The sequence below is a fragment of the Scyliorhinus torazame genome, chromosome 16 (genome assembly GCF_047496885.1).
Source record: "Scyliorhinus torazame isolate Kashiwa2021f chromosome 16, sScyTor2.1, whole genome shotgun sequence".
Lineage (NCBI taxonomy): Eukaryota > Metazoa > Chordata > Chondrichthyes > Carcharhiniformes > Scyliorhinidae > Scyliorhinus > Scyliorhinus torazame.
In genome coordinates, this window is record NC_092722.1 from 15,360,774 (window position 1) to 15,381,274 (window position 20,501).

Genomic DNA, 20,501 nt, shown 5'->3' on the forward strand with positions numbered 1-20,501 from the left:
ATATATAAAGAGAACAGCTGTGGCCCCAACACTGAACCCTGCGGGACACCACTCGTCACCGGTTGCCATTCCGAAAAAGAACCTTTTATCCCAACTCTCTGCCTTCTGCCTGACAGCCAATCGTCAATCCATGTTAGTACCTTGCCTCGAATACCATGGGCCCTTATTTTACTCAGCAGTCTCCCGCGAGGCACCTTATCAAAGGCCTTTTGGAAGTCAAGATAGATAACATCCATTGGCTCTCCTTGGTCTAACCTATTTGCTATCTCTTCAAAGAACTCTAAAAGGTTTGTCAGGCACGACCTCCCCTGACTAAATCCATGCTGACTTGTCCTAATCCGACCCTGCACTTCCAAGAATTTAGAAATCTCATCCTTAACAATGGATTCTAGAATCTTGCCAACAACCGAGGTTAGGCTAATTGGCCTATAATTTTCCATCTTTTTCCTTGTTCCCTTCTTGAACAGGGGGGTTACAACAGCGATTTTCCAATCCTCTGGTACTTTCCCTGACTCCAGTGACTTTTGAAACATCATCACCAACGCCTCCACTATTTCTTCAGCTATCTCCTTTAGAACTCTAGGATGTAGCCCATCTGGGCCGGGAGATTAATCAATTTTTAGACCTCTTAGTTTCTCTAGCACTTTCTCCTTTGTGATGGCTACCATATTCAACTCTGTCCCCTGACTCTCCGGAATTGTTGGGATATAACCAAGAGCTGCAGCACCAGGATCAGGATCAGCACCAGGACCAGGGTCAGCACCAGGACCAGGGTCAGCACCAGGAGCTGCAGGGTCAGCACCAGGAACAGGATCAGCACCAGGGTCAGCACCAGAAGCTGCAGGGTCAGCACCAGGTCCAGGGTCAGCACCAGAAGCTGCAGGGTCAGCAGCAGGACCAGGGTCAGCACCAGGACCAGCACGAGGGTAGGCAGAAGGAGCAGCAGCAGCAGAAGCTACGGGACCAGGATCAGCAGCAAGACGTTCAGGACCAGGATCCGGACCAGCAGCAGGAGCTGCAGCAGAAGGACCAGGATCTGGATCAAGGGCAGCGGGAGGAATGGAGGGCAGCGCCAAGTCGTTCTATCAGAGCCCCGGCTGCTGCATCCAAGTCAGCAGGTAAAGGGAGAAGGGAGCGGGCGGGGTTCGGCTGGGCAGGCAGGCGGGCAGGCAGGGAGGATCAGCGCCATCCCGGCTCGCCCGCCGCGTCGCCCCTAGCAACCGCCGCCCGGGCCCTGCATCCCCGAGCTCGCCTGGGCGCGCTGCCCGGCCTTGCAGCACCAACGGCGGGGCAGGAATGGCCGGCGGGGCGGGGGTGAGATAGGAGAGCTGCAGCCTCAGGTACACAAGGACATGGAGGTCACCGTCCTCCACCCAGTCCCACTCCTCTGCAGGAAGCGTCCATCACCCAATTCTGCACCTTTCCATTAACCCACATTTAAATCCATTGCAGCAGCTCCTAAAAACGACTCTGTGCTGGGGGAAATGTCAGAGAAATCAGAGCGTTATTGTGCCCGCAGGCAGTTATTTCCTCACCTTGTCTCCAAGTGATTCCCATCTCAGGTGACAGGGAAAGTGCACTGGAATTATAGTCAGAACCAGAGCCACACTTTCTCCAACTCAGCACTGGGTAAACCACAACCAATCCTTTCTCACTCTACATTTCAGACTCCACTCACTGGAATTCATCTTTCTGCCTTCCCACCACCTGTGAGACACTCCTTAAAACCCAGCTCTTTGATTGCCTGCCCCAATCTCTCACATAGCTGTGACTTCCAGTCTTAACCGTTCGCTCTTTTCACCCTGTCCCCAAATAACTCCAAAAGCCCTGCTCCCCATCCTTCCACCCAGGCTCAGTTCTTGTTGGCGCTGCCCACCAGTGCATTGCATTTAATAACTTGTTCCTCATGACTAAATCACTCTGCGGCCTTATCCACCTGCTATTTCTGCAATCCCCTCCAGTGTTATATATTTCCCGCACATCCCAATCCTTTGGCTGTGACCTTCAGTTCCTACTCCTCTTCATCAATGGATGGCAGAGACTTCAGGCGTTTGGTCCTGTTTATCAGGAACTCTGGCTAACTCTGTGCATCTTTAAAATCATTTTCAAAATCTGTTTCACTAAGTGAATTTGTGGGCGGCATGGTGGCACAGTGGTTAGCACTGCTGCCTCTCAGCTCCAGGATCCCAGATTCAATTCCAGCCTTGGGTGTCTGTGTGGAGTTTGCACGTTCTCCCCGTGTCTGTGTGGGTTTCCTCCAGGTGCTTTGGTTTCCTCCCACAGTCCAAAGATGTGCAGGTTAGGTGGTTGGCCATGATCAATTGCCCCTTAGTGCCCAAAACGTTAGATGGGGTTACTGAGTTACGGGTATAGGTAATGGCATGGGGTTAAGTAGGGTGCTCTTTCCAATGGCCGGGACAGACTCGATGGGCCGTATGGCCTCCTTTGCACTGTAAATTCTATTAATTTAGCCTGCTGACATAGTGTGACTGCTTTTATTATTTGGTGTTATGAAGATTGATACAAAATAGGTTGAAACTGGTTGTAAACCTCATTGTTTGTTGATGTTTTGTGTGTTATAAACATTTGTTGGATTATTATTGACCTTGTCTAACTCAGTCTGTCTTCTGGAGGATAGAAATGCACATAAGGGAATGTATGTGTTTATCCTGTCCAATGTACACAAGTTGATGTTTTAAAAATTTTTTATAAAATAGATTTACAGTTCTCAATTCACCTACCCTACACATCTTTTTGGGTTGTGGGGGTGAGACGTAAACAGACAGTGACCCGGGGCTGGGGTTGAACCCAGATCCTTGGTGCCACTGTGCCACCATGCTGCCCTCTACACAATGAAATGAAATGAAATGAAAATTGCTTATTGTCACAAGTAGGCTTCAAACGAAGTTAGCGTGAAAAGCCCCTAGTCGCCACATTCTGGCACCTGTTCGGGGAGGCTGGTACGGGATGTTATAATCTCTGATGTTATAATCTCTGGGCCACACTATTATAAATGTGGGGCAGTAAGAAGAAATTCCTGATCATTGGTCTCTTTAGGAAGGAGTGGGATATAATTGTTGTCAATTGAGTGTTAATTGTATTCAGATGATGAGAATTCATTGGAGACTCACCTGTAAAGGAGTAGACTGAATGAGGAGATGTTGTTGGAGATCATAGAATCCCTATAGTGCAGATAAAGGCCATTCCGCCCATTGCGTCTGCACCAACCCTCCAAAAGAGCACTTTACCAAACCCCACCCTATCCCCGTAATACACATCTTTGGACATTAAAGGGCAATTTAGCATTTCCAGTCGACCTAACGTGCACAATTTTGGACTGTGGAAGGAAACCAGAGCACCCGGAGGAAACCCAAGCAGACACGGGGAGTAAGCGCAAACTCCACACAGTCACCGGAGGCTGGGATTGAACCCGGTCCCTTGAGCCATGAGGCAGCAGTGCTAACCACTGTGCCACTTTGCTGCCCGAGGTTGGAATCGAACCCTGGTCCCTGGCACTGTGAGGCAGCAGTGCTTGCCACTGTTCTGCCCTATGCATTATACAATGTGTTTGCAGTCAATAAAATCTTGTAAGCATATGAAGACTAGACACCAATGATCTATCCTTTGCCTGGCTATCCAAGTTCAAATAGTGGGTTTTCGTAAAGGAGAGATATCTGACACTGAACCCAAGAGAATATCAAGTTAGACCTGAAATATAAAACAGTTACCTCTGATCTGAGTTGCCATTGAGAGTCAGATGACTTCTACCTCCATTACCCTTCCAGTTCTTTATCTGTGGGAATCATGTCTTAAGTCTCTCTTATTGCTGGAGTGAAGTGATTGGCTTGTGGGAGCCATCGGATGGTGACTGGCAAGACTCTTTCTTTCAGCCAATGGATCTCTGTTGTTGTCTTGTCCACATTCCCAGTTTTGTTTAGGCCATGCCCCCACACTTGACCTCTCACTTGCCACAGAGACTCAAAGAGGTAGGTTTTTGACTTTGTGTGAACTAATGTCAAGCGAGTAATACTGAGTCAGCAATCAGTTTTATATCTGATATTTTTTTCTTTTTTTTTCTCTTTTAAAATTTTTTCAGAGTACCCAATTCATTTTTTTTCCAATTAAGGGGCAATTTAGCGTGGTCAATCCACCTAGCGTGCACATTTTCTTTGGGTTGTGGGGGCGAAACCCACGCAAACACGGGGAGAATGTGCAAACTCCACACGGAGAGTGACCCAGAGCCGGGATCGAACCTGGGACCTCGGCGCCGTTAAGCCGCAGTGCTAACCCACTGTGCCACTGTGCTGCCCTCTGATATTTATTTCTATTGACGTTTACTGATGATCCAGTGCTGTACCCATGATGTGCTACACTGCTGGATATGCCGCCTTTTGGGTGAGATGTTAATCCAAAACCCCGTCTGCCCTCTTTAGATGTAAAAGCTGCCATTGTAGTTTGGGCTGTTCTTGTGAACAGCACGATATAAATGCAATATTCTTTTTCAAATGGAAATGACAATTGTGAAAGATGTAAAAGAGGCTGTTGACTTGCTTTCATTATTGCCCGTTTTACATTGTAGCTCAAAGTGAAGATCTTGGGTAGCACTGTTGCTTCACAGCACCAGGGTCCCAGGTTCGATTCCCGGCTTGGGTCACTGTCTGTGCAGAGTCTGCATGTTCTCTCTATGTCTGCGTGGGTTTCCGCCGGGTTCTCCAGTTTCCTCCCACAAGTCCTGAAAGACGTGCTGTTAGGTGAATTGGGCATTCTGAATTCTCCCTCTGTGTACCGAATAGGCGCCGGAATGTGGCGACTAGGGGCTTTTCACAGTAACTTCATTGCAGTGTTAATGTAAGCCACTTGTGACAATAAAGATTATTATTATTATTACATCAAGTTAGACAATTGCAGCCCAAGAAAGTCCATTTCCGGTGCTTTGGCATCTAGTCCAGTTCAGGAAGGCATTGTCCACTATGGAGCATAAAAGTGTCGAGTAGGGAAGTAAGTCTGAGCTTGGAGCAGAGTCTCGCTTTCTAAAGGTTTGTAATGGGGTGAACTGGCTGCATTCTGTCTGCTTAGATTCCAAGTTCGGTTTGAAACGTTGATGGCCAGTGAGGTTTTTTTTTTAAAAACAAAGGCATGTTTGTACAGTAAAAACACTGCTAAAAATACACTGAAGATCTGTCAGCACTGAGAAAGAGAAAGGACAGGCTAGTTTTTCAGCTGGGTACCCAGCATGTCAGCCGAACGATGGCTGCATTCCCAAAAAGCCAACTTGCTGTCCACACGAGACCCACAGGTCGTCCACATCTGTGATACTGGGATGTGTGCAAGTCAGACTGACTGGGACTGGTGTCGATGTATGGGAAGTGCTTGCTGCTGACCGAGTGCCTGCAGGAAAGTAGTCAGGAAGTGTGCGGAATTAGCACTGCTGTCTACGGCGCTGGGGACCCGGGTTCGAATCCCGTCCCTGGGTCACTGTCCGTGCGGAGTTTGCACATTCTCCCCGTGTCTGCGTGGGTTTCACCCCCACAACCCAAAGATGTGCAGGGTAAGTAGATTGACCACACTAAATTCCCCCTTAATTGGAAAAAAAGAATTGGGTGTTCTAAATTTATAAAAAGAAAAAAAAAAGGAAGGGTGTGGAAAATGTGGAGGACAAATGGATTACTAGTTGGTAGAAAAGAAAGCCTGCCAGAAGAGAAAGAATAGTCAACCTCGGGCCAACGTCCTTGATCTGTGCCAGCTGCGGAAGCGACTGTTCCTCACAAATTGGTCTCTACAACCACAACAGACGATGTTGAATCTAGAAGTGGGAATGGTCCATTGTTTCCGGAGAGCGATCATCATCAGCATCACCCAGCAATAGCACTGATGCAAACACAATGAACAGTCTGTTCTCTTTCCAGATGTTGACTGATGTGCTGCTTTATTTCTTGCACCTCTGTCGTTTTTGTTTTCAAATTTAAAACATTTGCAGTTATTCCCTTTTTGTTTTTACATTTCTACAACCTGTGTGTTATTTTATTTGATATATAAAATTGTTTTCTGCTTATTATAAATTTATCTGCAGAAAATTGTACCAAACACCAACAAAAGGGAGTAGCCTCAAATTCAGCAACTGTAAACATATCTTGATACTTGAAAAATATAACGGATATCTAGAATATTATATAATTTGATGCCAGATTGGGAAGAATATCCTGGGTGAGCTGCAGTGTGGAATCAACACTTTTGGCAAATTGAAATCTATTGACATCTGCTGGTGACAGTGATGAATGGCTTGCCTGCATGTTAACGCAATCCTGCAAATCTTCAGGATATCGGATAGGGCCTAGGAGTTGGCAGGAACTATCATTTGATTTTATCTTTTTGTTGTAGTTGATATTTGACAGTGAAGATGAATGGAACCTTTAATAGGAGAGTCCCGATGACTATCTTTCTTTCTTGCCTGTTAGTCCTGTTTGAATTTTGTGGAGGTTGTGTTTGATACATGAATCCTAATTCAGCACAACACAACTTGAGACAGATGGAAATTAATGGAAGCAAGGATTTAAACTTCATCTGATGCTGTATGATATGCAGCTAAATGACCCTCTGAGACAAAGTTCTTCTAATCTGAGAAGAATGTTAAGTTTATTTTCAGAAGAAAAGAACCATAGAATCCTTACAGTGTAGAAGAAGGCCATTCGGCCCATCGAGTCCACCAACCTGCTGAAAGAGCACCCTACCTCGGCCACACCCCACCCTAACCCAACCTAATCTTCACATCTTTGCACACCAAGGGGCAAATTTTTAAAATTAAAAATAAATAAATTTAGAGTACCCAATTCATTTTTTTTCCAATTAAGGGGCAATTTAGCGTGGCCAATCCACCTACCCTGCACATCTTTTGGGTTGAGGGGACGAAACCCATGTAAACACAGGGAGAATATGCGAACACCACACGGACAGTGTCCCAGAGCCGGGATCAAACCCGGGACCTCGGTGCCATGAGACAGCAGTGCTAACCACTGTGCCACCGTGCTGCCCCACCAAGGGGCAAATTTAGCATGACCAATCCACCTAACCTGCACATCTTTGGAGGTTAGGAAGAAACCGGAGGAGAAAACCCAAGCAGATACGGGGAGAACATGCAAACCCACAGACAGTCACCCAAGGTTGGAATCGAACCCTGGTCCCTGGCACTGTGAGGCAGCAGAGCTAACCACTGTGCCACCCCATAATAATGACATTAATTATTGTTCATACCAGCGTGGATGAAATAAGAAAATGATGATGGGCATTGTTCATAAACATACCTATCTCTACTGGAGCAGGATGCTCAATCAGTGTGAGTGCGTATGGATGAATTTCACTGTGTATTTCATCAGCAGCCAAATGGTGCATCATTTATAAGAAAACAGAGCTTATAATGTCACAGCTTGACCCATTACATCAATTGCTTTGTGTAGGTGAAAGCATAATTACACACTGAGAAGGCTTGTTGTCTAGTGTTGAACCATGCGTGTTCTGGCTAAGAATCCCACGGAAAAGAGTGGTAAGTTCTCCCAGTTATTTGATTGAACCCCTCTCTCAACAAAGTCAAATCAGAAGTCTTGTGGGTGTTACTTGAAAAGTAGGCTTGATTGTATAAAAACTCAGGAGTCATAGATTTTCTTTACAGCATGGAAATAGGCCCTTCAGCCCAACTTGCCCATGCCGCCCAGTTTCTATCACTAAGCTAGTCCCACTTGCCCGCTTTTGGCCCATATTCTTCAATACCCACCCTGCCCATGTAACTGTCCAACTCATTTTTGAAAGACAAAATCATACCCACCTCTACCACTGCCTCTGGCAGCCCGTTCCAGATGCTCACCGCCCCCTGTTTGAGGCCCGAGAAGGTAAGTTAAACAGTATTTAATAAACCAACACGAAGTAAAGGCTGTAGTCCGGCTCACAGCTCAAAGGTCCCAACCAGGACTATCAATCGCACTGGTGCGATCAAGCCGCTCCCAGCCTGGGCCTGCTTTTATAAGGCGGATTTACGAGTCCCTGTAACAGATCGCTAGCCTATTGCCAGAGGCATCGAGCTGGAGGAGCGCCAGGCCACATCGAGCATGGCTGACCAGGAGTGCCTCCTGCTCTTAACGCCACCAATAGCGGATAGTGGAAGGGTTTTGCAGGTTGATATTCAACCTGTTTGGCTGCGTTATGAACACACCTCGCTCGGCCATCAAGCCCTGGGTGGGAAGTGAACCTGGAGCTTCTGGCTGCAGAGGCGGGGATGATACCCACTGCTGCCCAAGGCCCTTTTTGGGTTTAACAGCAAATATTTAAATTTCATTTGTGCCAGTCAGTTTTTTTCAAAAGTATATTTCAAACTAGCTTGTGCAAATTGAGGAGTTTATCTGAAGGAATCAGAGCGATACACTCTCAAACAACAAGATTAATATTGAGGGAGTTTGTTCTATCCACTGTACATCTAAATTGCTTCTGTTCACTTCCCCACTTTATCCACAAATAAGTTTAATTGGGCATTTATAACCTTGGTCGTGGCCTAGTGGAAGTGTTTATTCTACTGCTTTTAGAAAGCAAGCAAGATTGTATGATGTAACCAGGAAGCTGGGTTTGTTGATAAATCCCGGAGCACACACTATGGTGTCTTGGCTATTGGTCGGGTAAAGCACATGTTGGGTTGTGAAATAGTGGAAGCTGGACTGTGAGAATGGTCTGAGGGGAGGAGGCCGAGGGAAAATATTACCAGGAAAAACCCAACGTACAGCGCGGTAGAAACAGTCTTAACATATTAAACAATCAATTATATCTCAACTATCATTGCTGCACCTACGTGCCTACTGTCAAAGAAATGCCTAGCATTACAAGTACAAAGACTTGCAGAACCATCACCATGGAATGTTGCCCACTGAAAGTCAACTTGTAGAAATTAGAAATTCAAGAAAGTTTCTTTATTGTTTTGTTTCCTTAAACCAAAATCCAAATATATTTGTTATTTAAAAACAAAATGCTGAGCCTGATGCCCTCCCACAGCAAAATCACAATCTCTCCTTGATTACTAAACTTATGTGGCAGTAAATATTCTACAAATGCCAGGGACTAATATCCCATTGAACAGTTATGGGAAAAGTGGAGGTTGTCAAAAGTATTGCCTTTCAAATTCAGGGATGCTCATTTTGTCAGTTGTAATAAGGACTGTGGAAGTTGCTTTGTGCCTATTATTCCTGAACAGCTGACAGCAAAAGCAAATGGTATTGTTTTATTCTGTGAGCAACATGGTTAGGAATGTTTTGGTACAAAAATGCAACCTTCCTCGCCACACCATGACATTGTCATGACTTTCCTCTCCTTTCCTCAGGGAGTAATTGTGAAGGTGCATATATGAGTAACCCGCTGCATTCCTGTTGGGTGTATGTGACCCTAAAGAAGGTGAACTTAAGAGATACTGATATTACATAATGAGGGAGGATGGATGGCATCATCAAATTTGAGAATGAATGAATCCTTCACTGGGGCGGAAATAACTTTCTCCTGCGCTTTGGGGCCTTGAGCCCCACTGTCAGAATAGGAACTTAGGGTATCATTGGTCCTTGGTCAATTCAGCGGGAGAACAGCAGATGTAATGAAAAACTGTGTGGTACATCGACTCCAGCGCCTACTACAATTTGTTTTTTGAGGAACATTTTATTGAAGGCATTTTCAATATATACATAACCAAGAAGTACAAAAGCTCACCGCGGCAACAGGAAACAAACCTCTCCCTCCCTGCACATCCTCCAACAAACACCCCCCTCTCACCTCACTGCCACCCCGCCCGCTGACGGCACAATAATCCTGAAAGAAGTCGGTGAACAGCTTCCACCTCGAGGTGAGCCCATCCTCCGAACCTCAAATAGCGAACTTGATCTTTTCCAAATGCAGGATCTCCTGCCAAATTGCTCAGCCATACTCCTGCCTTCGGGGGCTCCGTGTCCCGCCAGCACAGCAAGATCCGTAGGGTATGGACTTGTGATGTGCAACATAGAGGCTTGTGAGTGGGCCACACGAGGGGCTGTTCTTTACCGCAGTGGGCCGCAATGACCCTTGAACAGATTGAATGCACTTAATACACGCCAAATATTTAATAATAAGTTATAAAAATTGGTTAATCATTTATATAGTAATCAAACTGTCATCAGCTTCAAGTGGTAAAAAACATATTTCCGCTTATGGACACAGGTAGTGCACAGCTCTCACAGTCACAGGGAATGCACAGCTCTCACAGCCACAGGGAGTGCACAGCTCCCACAGTCACAGGGAATGCACAGCTCTCACAGCCACAGGGAATGCACAGCTCTCAGAGTCACAGGCAATGCACAGCTCTCACAGTCACAGGGAATGCACAGCTCTCACAGTCAAAGGGAATGCACAGCTCTCACAGTCACAGGGAGTGCACAGCTCTCAGAGTCACAGGGAATGCACAGCTCTCAGAGTCACAGGGAGATCACAGCTCCCACAGTCACAGGGAGTGCACAGCTCTCACAGTCACAGCGAGTGCACAGCTCTCACAGTCACAGGGAGTGCACAGCTCTCACAGTCACAGGGAGTGCACAGCTCTCACAGTCACAGGGAGTGCACAGCTCTCACAGTCACAGGGAATGCACAGCTCTCACAGTCACAGCGAGCACACAGCTCTCACAGTCACAGGGAGTGCACAGCTCTCACAGTCACAGGGAATGCACAGCTCTCACAGTCACAGCGAGTGTACAGCTCTCACAGTCACAGGGAGTGCACGGCTCTCACAGTCACAGGGAATGCACAGCTCTCACAGTCACAGGGAGTGCACAGCTCTCACAGTCACAGGGAGTGCACGGCTCTCACAGTCACAGGGAATGCACAGCTCTCACAGTCACAGCGAGTGTACAGCTCTCACAGTCACAGGGAGTGCACAGCTCTCACAGTCACAGGGAATGCACAGCTCTCACAGTCACAGGGAATGCACAGCTCTCACAGTCAAAGGGAATGCACAGCTCTCACAGTCGCAGGGAGTGCACAGCTCTCAGAGTCACAGGGAATGCACAGCTCTCAGAGTCACAGGGAGATCACAGCTCTCACAGTCACAGGGAGTGCACAGCTCTCACAGTCACAGGGAGTGCACAGCTCTCACAGTCACAGGGAATGCACAGCTCTCACAGTCACAGGGAGTGCACAGCTCTCACAGTCACAGGGAATGCACAGCTCTCACAGTCACAGCGAGTGCACAGCTCTCACAGTCACAGGGAGTGCACAGCTCTCACAGTCACAGGGAATACACAGCTCTCACAGTCACAGGGAATGCACGGCTCTCACAGTCACAGGGAGTGCACAGCTCTCACAGTCACAGGGAATGCACAGCTCTCACAGTCACAGGGAGTGCACAGCTCTCACAGTCACAGGGAGTGCACAGCTCTCACAGTCACAGCGAGCACACAGCTCTCACAGTCACAGGGAGTGCACAGCTCTCACAGTCACAGGGAGCACACAGCTCTCACAGTCACAGGGAATGCACAGCTCTCACAGTCACACGGGGGGGGGGCACAGCTCTCACAGTCACAGGGAGTGCACAACTCTCACAGTCACAGGGAATGCACAGCTCTCACAGTCACAGCGAGCACACAGCTCTCACAGTCACAGGGAGTGCACAGCTCTCACAGTCACAGGGAATGCACAGCTCTCACAGTCACAGCGAGTGTACAGCTCTCACAGTCACAGGGAGTGCACGGCTCTCACAGTCACAGGGAATGCACAGCTCTCACAGTCACAGGGAGTGCACAGCTCTCACAGTCACAGGGAGTGCACGGCTCTCACAGTCACAGGGAATGCACAGCTCTCACAGTCACAGGGAATGCACAGCTCTCACAGTCAAAGGGAATGCACAGCTCTCACAGTCACAGGGAGTGCACAGCTCTCAGAGTCACAGGGAATGCACAGCTCTCACAGTCACAGGGAATGCACCGCTCTCACAGTCACAGGGAGTGCACAGCTCTCACAGTCACAGGGAGCACACAGCTCTCACAGTCACAGGGAATGCACAGCTCTCACAGTCACAGGGAGTGCACAGCTCTCACAGTCACAGGGAATGCACAGCTCTCACAGTCACAGCGAGTGCACAGCTCTCACAGTCACAGGGAGTGCACAGCTCTCACAGTCACAGGGAATACACAGCTCTCACAGTCACAGGGAATGCACGGCTCTCACAGTCACAGGGAGTGCACAGCTCTCACAGTCACAGGGAATGCACAGCTCTCACAGTCACAGGGAGTGCACAGCTCTCACAGTCACAGGGAGTGCACAGCTCTCACAGTCACAGCGAGCACACAGCTCTCACAGTCACAGGGAGTGCACAGCTCTCACAGTCACAGGGAGCACACAGCTCTCACAGTCACAGGGAATGCACAGCTCTCACAGTCACACGGGGGGGGGGGGGGGGCACAGCTCTCACAGTCACAGGGAGTGCACAGCTCTCACAGTCACAGGGAGTGCACAGCTCTCACAGTCACAGGGAGTGCACAGCTCTCACAGTCACAGGGAGTGCACAGCTCTCACAGTCACAGCGAGCACACAGCTCTCACAGTCACAGGGAGTGCACAGCTCTCACAGTCACAGGGAGCACACAGTTCTCACAGTCACAGGGAATGCACAGCTCTCACAGTCACAGGGAGTGCACAGCTCTCACAGTCACAGGGAGCACACAGCTCTCACAGTCACAGGGAATGCACAGCTCTCACAGTCACAGGGAATGCACAGCTCTCACAGTCACAGGGAATGCACCGCTCTCACAGTCACAGGGAGTGCACAGCTCTCACAGTCACAGGGAGCACACAGCTCTCACAGTCACAGGGAATGCACAGCTCTCACAGTCACAGGGAATGCACAGCTCTCACAGTCACAGGGAATGCACAGCTCTCACAGTCACAGGGAGTGCACAGCTCTCACAGTCAATGTTGTGAGCAGTCAGCATACACCACACTTCATGTGCCCTTGCTTTATGTGCGTATCACTTCGGTGATCACGGTCGGAAAAAAAAACTACACGGGTGTTAAGTAGTAGAATGTGGCAACTCTGCACGGTCAACAGTTAACAAAATGGACTTCCGGTGGCGACTATGAGGGAATAGGTCGCACATTTGGTGGCTCCCGTTTCGGTCGGACCTTTGGACATTTTCTCCCGACTTTTTTGCGCTTTTGAGCGCGGAACTGGAAAGCAATAGTACTCAGGCACAGGACCCATACAGAATTGTATGGAGCTAAGAAGTAGGAGGGACTGTAAACAGCAGAAGAATTGATCGAGTAAGGGCACAGTGGAGGCTGTGAGAGGGACCAGCATGGCTGGTGTGCAGAGCAAGGAGCCGACAGCCCAGCCCACAATGGAGCAGCTGCTGCAGACTATGCAGGAGGGCTTTTCGGCCCTGAAGTGTGACAACTTGGAGCTGCTACAGAAGTCGATTGACCGGATGGAAAAAAGGCTGGATGATCAGGCTGAGAAGCTCTTGCAGTTGGAGGAGTCAGTGGAGGAGCAGGCTGAGTTTCAAATGGTGGCAGATGTGGAGATTCGGAGGTTGAGGGACCAGCAAAAGTGCTTCTGGAAAGGCTGGAGGACCTGGGCAACAGATCTCGCCGGCAGAACGTGAGAATCGTGGGCCTCCCGGAGGGGGCAGAGGGGCAGGACGCTGCCGCGTATGTGGAGGATATATTTCAGAAGTTGCTGGGGAACGAGGGCCGGGATTCTCCACTCCCGCGCCGAAGTGCCCACGCCATCGTGAACGCCGTCGAGGTTCACAACGGCACGAAACGGACCCTATCCCGACCGATTCAGGGCCCGATAATGGGCTAGGAGCGGGGCCGTGTCATTTACAAGCGCCAGGCCTTGTCGCCACGTAAAGGCGGTGCCACATACATGACGCGGCCGGTGCCGCATAACTGGCGTCACCCGCGCATGCGTGGTTGCTGTCCTCTCCGAGTCTGGCCCGCAAGAAGATGTCAGATGGATCTTGCGGGGCTGCGGAAGAAAGGAGGTCCTCCTTCAGAGAGGACGGCCCGACGATCGGTGGGCACCGACCGTGGGCCAGACCCCATTTGAGGCCCCCCCCCAGTGCGGGATCCCCCCTCCCCCCCCCCCCCCACCCGCAGGCCGCGCCCCCCCAGCGTTCCCGCGCTGTTCCCGCCGGTAGCGACCAGGTGTGGACCGCGCCAGGGGGAACCCGCCGTTTTGGGCTGGCCACTCGGCCTATCCAGGCCTGAGAATAGCAGGGGTGCCGGAGAATCGCCATTTTGGGTGTCTCAGGCGATTCTCCGGCCTACGCCGCGCGGAGCTCGACGGGGCCATTCTTGCCGCTTGGGAGAATCACGGGAGGGCGTCGGACCGGCGTCGTGGGAAAATTCGGCGCCCCAGGCAATTCTCCGTACCGGCACGGGAGTGGAGAATCCCGCCCGAGGTGTTCCCGCGCCCGCCAGTGGTGGACAGGGCACGCAGAGTGCAGGTGAGGCAGCCGCAACAAGGGGGTCCCCCACGAGCGATGGTGGTACGCTTTCACAGGTACCTGGACAAGGAACGGGTGCTGCAATGGGCAAAGAACACACAAAGCTGTACTTGGGACAATACCACCCTCCGTGTGTACCAGGATTTGTGCGCTGAGGTGGCCAGGAGGAGGGGAGGCTACAGGCAGGTGAAGGAGATACTGTATGAAAACAAGGTGAAATTCGGGCTGCTTTTTCCGGCTCGGCTGTGGGTTACGTATGAGGGTCAGCACCACTATTTCGAGGAACCGGAGGAGGCGGTGGACTTCATTAAGAAGCAAGGGCTGGCCCTGAGCTGAGAACGTTTGGACTCATGTTAGAACTTTTAAGTATATGTGGTTTCTCTCCTGTTTTAAAAATTGCCTCTATGTTTGGGTCGGTTTTTGTCCTTTCTTTTTTCCACCTTTTTCGGGTTTTGGAAGGTGGCAGTGATGTGTTTTTTTTGCGTGGTTTACCTGAATGTTTCCTTTTTGGGCTCTTTGATTAGTTGGAATTTGGCTGGGGGGAAAATAATAAAGAAAACAGTCAAAAGGGTTGGGTTAAGATGGATGCTTCAGGGGAACTTTATGCAATCTTTTTCTGTGTCTGTAGGAGAATGGGCTGAGAGTGCCTTTTATTTCTTATCTCTTTTTTTTTCCTGTTTAACTTGAATTGTGCTATTGTGGGGGTTGTTTATGACTTGTATAGAGTGTTTGCTTAAGCAGGGCTGATCTGGGGAAGTGGTATTGTTGGGTTGGGGGAGGGGTGACTGGGAACAATGGGTGGGAGACGCGCTGGCGCCGAGGCTGGGAGCCCCAGGCTAGCTGAGTGGGGCTAGTCAATGGGAGCCAGGTGGGGAGTGTGCATATAGTTAGATTAGAGCATGGGTTAGGTGATAGGATGGTGTTGCTAGAGGGGGAGGGGGGGAGTCGTTCTGCTGACGGGGATGGAAACTGGGCATGGCAACAGTGAGGAGGTCATGCGTGGAGCCGGGAGGCAGGCCAGATGAAGCGCGACACATGGCTGAGGGGCTGGCCAAGGAACGGGGATGGCTGATTGACAAAGGGGGGGGGGGGGGCGAAGTGCCCTCCAACCAGGCTGATTACCTGGAATGTTAGAGGGTTAAACGGTCCAGTGAAGAGGGCACGGGTGTTTGCGCATCTGCGGGTTCTGAAGGCGGACATAGTCATGCTACAGGAGATGCACCTGAAAGTGGCAGACCAGGTTAGGTTAAGCAATGGCTGGGTCAGTCAGGTCTTTCATTCAGGGCTTGATTCTAAGACGAGGGGGGTTGCGATCCTGATTAATAAAAGGGTAGAATTTGAGGCGGAGGGCACAGTCGTGGATGGGGGTGGCAGGTTCGTTATGGTGAGGGGTAAGCTCGAAGGGGTGAGAGTAGTCCTGGTCAGTGTGTATGCCCCTAATTGGGACGATGCGGATTTTATTAGGAGGATGCGAGGGAAGATCCCCGACCTGGATTTGCATAAGCTGATCATGGGCGGGGACTTTAATACAGTCCTGGACCCCAGCCTGGACCGGTCATGTTCAAGAACGGGCAGGTTGCCAGCGATGGCTAAGGAACTGAGAGGGTTCATGGAGCAAACGGGGGAGCAGATCCGTGGAGATTTAGCCGGCCGACGGCGAGGGAGTTCTCGTACTACTCCCATGTGCACAAGTTGTATTCCCGAATTGACTACTTTGTTGTGAGTAAGGACCTGCTGGCCGGAATGGTGGGGGCAGAATATTCGGCAATTGCCATATCGGACCATGCCCCGCACTGGATAGACCTGCAGTTTTGCAAGGACAGCTTTCAGCGCCCACCATGGAGGCTGGAAGTTGGATTATTCGCGGACGAGGCGGTGTGTGAGAGGCTGAGGAAATGCATGCAGAATTACCTGCAGGTGAACGATACTGGAGAAGTCTCGGCAGTGGTGCTCTGGGAGGTGCTGAAGGCAGTGGTGAGAGGGGAGGTGATTTCAATCCGGGCGTACAGGGACAGGACAGACAGGGCAGAGACGGACCGACTGATTAAGGAAATTCTACGGTCGGACAGGAGTTACGCGGAATCCCCGAGGCCAGAGTTACTCAGGAAACGACAGAGGCTGCAGGCCGAATTTGGGGTGCTGACTACAGGCAAGGCTGTAGAGCAGCTTAGAAAGGTAATAGGCGCGATTTATGAGCATGGGGAGAAGGCCAGTAGAATGCTTGCGCAACAACTAAGGAAGAGGGAAGCGGCTAGGGAAATCGGGAGGGTAGTGGATGGGGAGGGTAAGTTAGTGGGTGACCCGGCAGGGCTGAACAAGGTCTTTAGAGACTTTTATAGGAAGCTGTACACTTCGGAACCTCCCGGGGGACAGGGGGGGGATGAGGCGATTCCTGGACGGACTGACCTTCCCAAGAGTGGGGAGGGGGTTGGTGGACGGACTGGGGGCCATGGTTAGGATCGAAGAGGTATTGAGGGGCCTGAGGGTCATGCAGTTGGGTAAAGCCCTGGGGCCAGATGGGTATCCGGTGGAGTTATACAAAAAATTTGCCGGGATAGTGGGGCCGGTGCTGGTCAGGGTCTTTAACAAGGCAAGAGACAGAGGGAGTTTGCCCCAATGATGTCGCAGGCCACCATCTCGCTTATTCTGAAACGGGATAAGGAACCGGAAGCTTGTGGGTCATACAGGCCGATCTCTTTGATCAACGTAGACGCCAAGTTACTGGCCAAGATCTTGGCGACTAGAATTGAGGACTGTGTACCAGATGTAATTGGGGAGGACCAAACCGGGTTTGTAAAGAGGAGGCACTGATGGCCAACCTAAGAAGGCTGTTCAATGTGTTATGATGCCCCTGGAGAGTAGGGAGGTAGAGATAGTGGTAGCCATGGATGCTGAAAAGGCTTTTGACCGGGTCGAGTGGGATTATCTGTGGGAGGTACTAGGACGTGGAGTTCATTGACTGGGTTAGGCTATTATACCAGGCTCCGGAGGCAAGTGTAAGGACGAACAGGACGACATCGGACTCCATTAGACTGCACCGTGGGACAAGACAGGGCTGCCCTCTCTCCCCACTGCTGTTTGCGCTGGCCATAGAGCCGCTGGCAATTGCACTCAGAGCTTCTAGGGGCTGGTCCGGGGGGGAGTGGAACATAGAGTCTCGTTATATGCAGACGATCTGCTGTTATATGTATTGGACCCAATGGTGGGGATGGATGGTATTATGGCAACCCTGAGAGAATTTGGCCGGTTCTCCAGATACAAACTGAACATGGCTAAGAGCGAGTTGTTTGTAATTCAGGCGAGGGGGCAGGAGAGTAGGCTGAAGGGGTTGCCGTTCAGGCTAGTGTGGGAGAGTTTCCGATATTTGGGGATTCAGGTGGCACGGGACTGGGGCAAGTTGCATAAGCTCAACCTGTCCCGACTGGTGGAACAAATGAGGGAGGAGGTCCGGAGGTGGGATGCGCTCCCACTGTCATTGGCGGGGAGGGTGCAGACTGTTAAGATGACGATTCTCCCGCGGTTCTTGTTTGTTTTTCAGTGTCTCCCCACCTTTATCCCGCGGTTCTTCTTTGAGAGGCTGAATAAAATTATTCTGGGATTTGTATGGGAAGGGAAGTCCCTGCGGGTGAGGAAGGTGATGCTTGAAAGGAAATGAGGAGAAAGGGGGCTGGTGTTGCCGAACTTCAGCAACTATTACTGGGCGGCCAACATAGTGATGATAAGGAAATGGATGGTGGGTGCGGGGTCGGTTTGGGAGCGGATGGAGGCTGCTTCGTGCAGGGGCACTAGTTTCGCAGCCGTGGTCACGCCGCCTCTGCCGCTTCCGCCGGCATGGTACTTCACCAGCCCGATAGTGGTGGCGGCTTTTCGGATCTGAGGCCAGTGGAGGAGGCATGTCGGGGAGGTAAGAGCATCGGTGTGGACCCCAATCTGCGGCAACCACCGATTTGCCCCGAGGAACATGGATGGGGGGTATCGACTGTGGAGGAGGGCGGGGATTGTGAGGATGGGGGATCTGTTCCTGGAAGGGAACTTTCCGAGCATGAGGGCGCTGGAGGAGAAATTTGGGCTGGCGAGAGGGAACGACTTTAGATACTTACAGGTGCGGGATTCCGTACGCAGACTGGTGCCATCCTTCCCATGTCTCCCGCCGAAGGGGAGGCAGGACAGGGTAGTTTCCAAAGGAGAGGTGGGAGAGGGTAGAATTTCAGACGTCTACAAGGAACTAATGGGAGCTGAGGATACGCAGACCGAGGACCTGAAGCCTAAGTGGGAAGAGGAGCTCGGGGGTGGGGGGGGTGGAGATGGAGGACGGTATCTGGGCAGAAGCCCTGAGCAGAGTAAACACGACCGCAACATCATTCTACCTACCTTCCTTCCTGAGGAGAAGGGTAATGGGCCCCTCATAAAGAAAACTTTGCTTTACAGCCTTTGAAATACGTTTGAAATATACTCACTGTTGCATGCCGCCTCATCATTTGAACATATTTGTCTCCTAAGCTTGTTCTTCCTGTGCTTCAATCATATATCCAAATGATCCTCATTGACCTGAAGGATTGGCTGAGGTCAAATGACTGTTGCCATCAGTGGAACCGATCTTGGCCACGTGAAGGGGAGAAAACCACTTTGTGGCTTTTGTCTGTTGGCAATCTATTTTTGCTGGGCTGGAAGGCAAACTTATTTTTGAGTTTAGAATCAAAATATTTCAACACTTTTGTGGCTTTCATCACAATATTCTGACTTGGAATGAACATCAGACCAACGGAAGCCTCTGAGATGGGAAACTTTGCACAATAACAGGTCAGATTAACTGAGGTCGATTCTATTCCTTTCCTTTCAGGAAACGGGGAAGTAGACTGATATTTTAAATATTTTTGGTGAATGGATGAAGAAATGTCCTTATCATTACTGATCTTTAATTTGCGTGCAACTCAGTTGTCTTGACAACGAGATCGTAACAGCCTGATTCAATTGGTGCTTGCTCTGTCACAGGCTGATTCATAGCATCTGTGTTAAAAGAGCAGCCACCAGCCATGTAAAAGTTTACAAGTGGCTTGTGGGTGGTTTCTGTGGAATTTGCGACGTCAACAATGACATCAGAAGCAGCACAAACGGAAAGCCTAAGCTTCTGACTGGAGCACTAAGGTGTACTATATTCAGCAGCCTGCTGCTGATTGAAGCATCTAATAGCAGATACTCCCTACGTTATTGTGACAAATCTTTCATGTTCTGTACTCTTAAGTGTGACAACGCAGCCTTCTAATGACGACGATAATCAGGTACAGTAAATAAGGTCACTAAAGCTTGTATATTCAGTAGAAATTTCTGAAAGGCAAGTTGTTGGGGCAGATTTGGCACATGGCTTAAAAGTTTCCGTTTTGCATTTAAATGAAACATACTTTTGTCACGTCCTCTTTCTCGAACAGGGGCCGGAATGTGGCGACTCGGGGATTTTCACAGTAACTTCATTTGAAGCCGACTTGTGACAATAAGCAATTTTCATTTCATTTCATTTCTTGTTATTGTTGAATAAGTCGTTCCTCTGTGATGGAGTAAAATGAAAGTAAGTTGATGTATTATTACATTCAAATTTACTAAAATCACTGACTTGCCCAGTATTTGCAATTAGATATTTTCAAGCGGTGATAGTACTCCATTTGGATGAAACATTTTAAGGGTGTTGTATCAGTGATGATTGTGATTTGATTATGATCATAGTCACAGTTTGGGGTCAGCTCTGTTCCCTATGTTCACTAGTGGATGACTGATATATATATATATGTATTTGTGAGTCCTCCAGGGACCCTTATTGGCTGTCTTTGACATGCCAACTTCCTGTAATGGCTTCTCTTATCACACCCTGCACTGGAGTCTTTCCTTGAACCTCTCTTAGTTCTCATCTACGTTCTGCACAACCCCTCCTTCCCCTCTCATCTGAACCACCTCTCTCGAGTCATCCATTGGCTCTGCACTGTCAAACTGCTTGTCTGACATCCGTTCCTGGATGAAT

At 49.7% G+C, this 20,501-nt stretch overlaps 1 protein-coding gene across 4 annotated transcripts in view; it reads left to right on the forward strand.

Annotated features, from left to right (window-relative positions):
• The first annotated feature begins 926 nt into the window (after window positions 1-926).
• acot7 (acyl-CoA thioesterase 7) overlaps window positions 927-20,501 on the forward strand; it is a 338,851-nt gene continuing 319,276 nt past the window's right edge. For 2 of the 4 annotated variants that reach the window (XM_072477999.1, XM_072478000.1), the window contains exon 1: window positions 928-1,118. In XM_072477999.1, coding sequence (XP_072334100.1) covers window positions 1,060-1,118 — 59 coding nt within the window. In that variant the 5' untranslated portion in view covers window positions 928-1,059. Of the gene's footprint in view, window positions 1,119-19,635; window positions 19,771-20,501 lie in introns of those variants that run through there. The other 2 variants (XM_072478002.1, XM_072478001.1) reach the window with 2 other exon arrangements.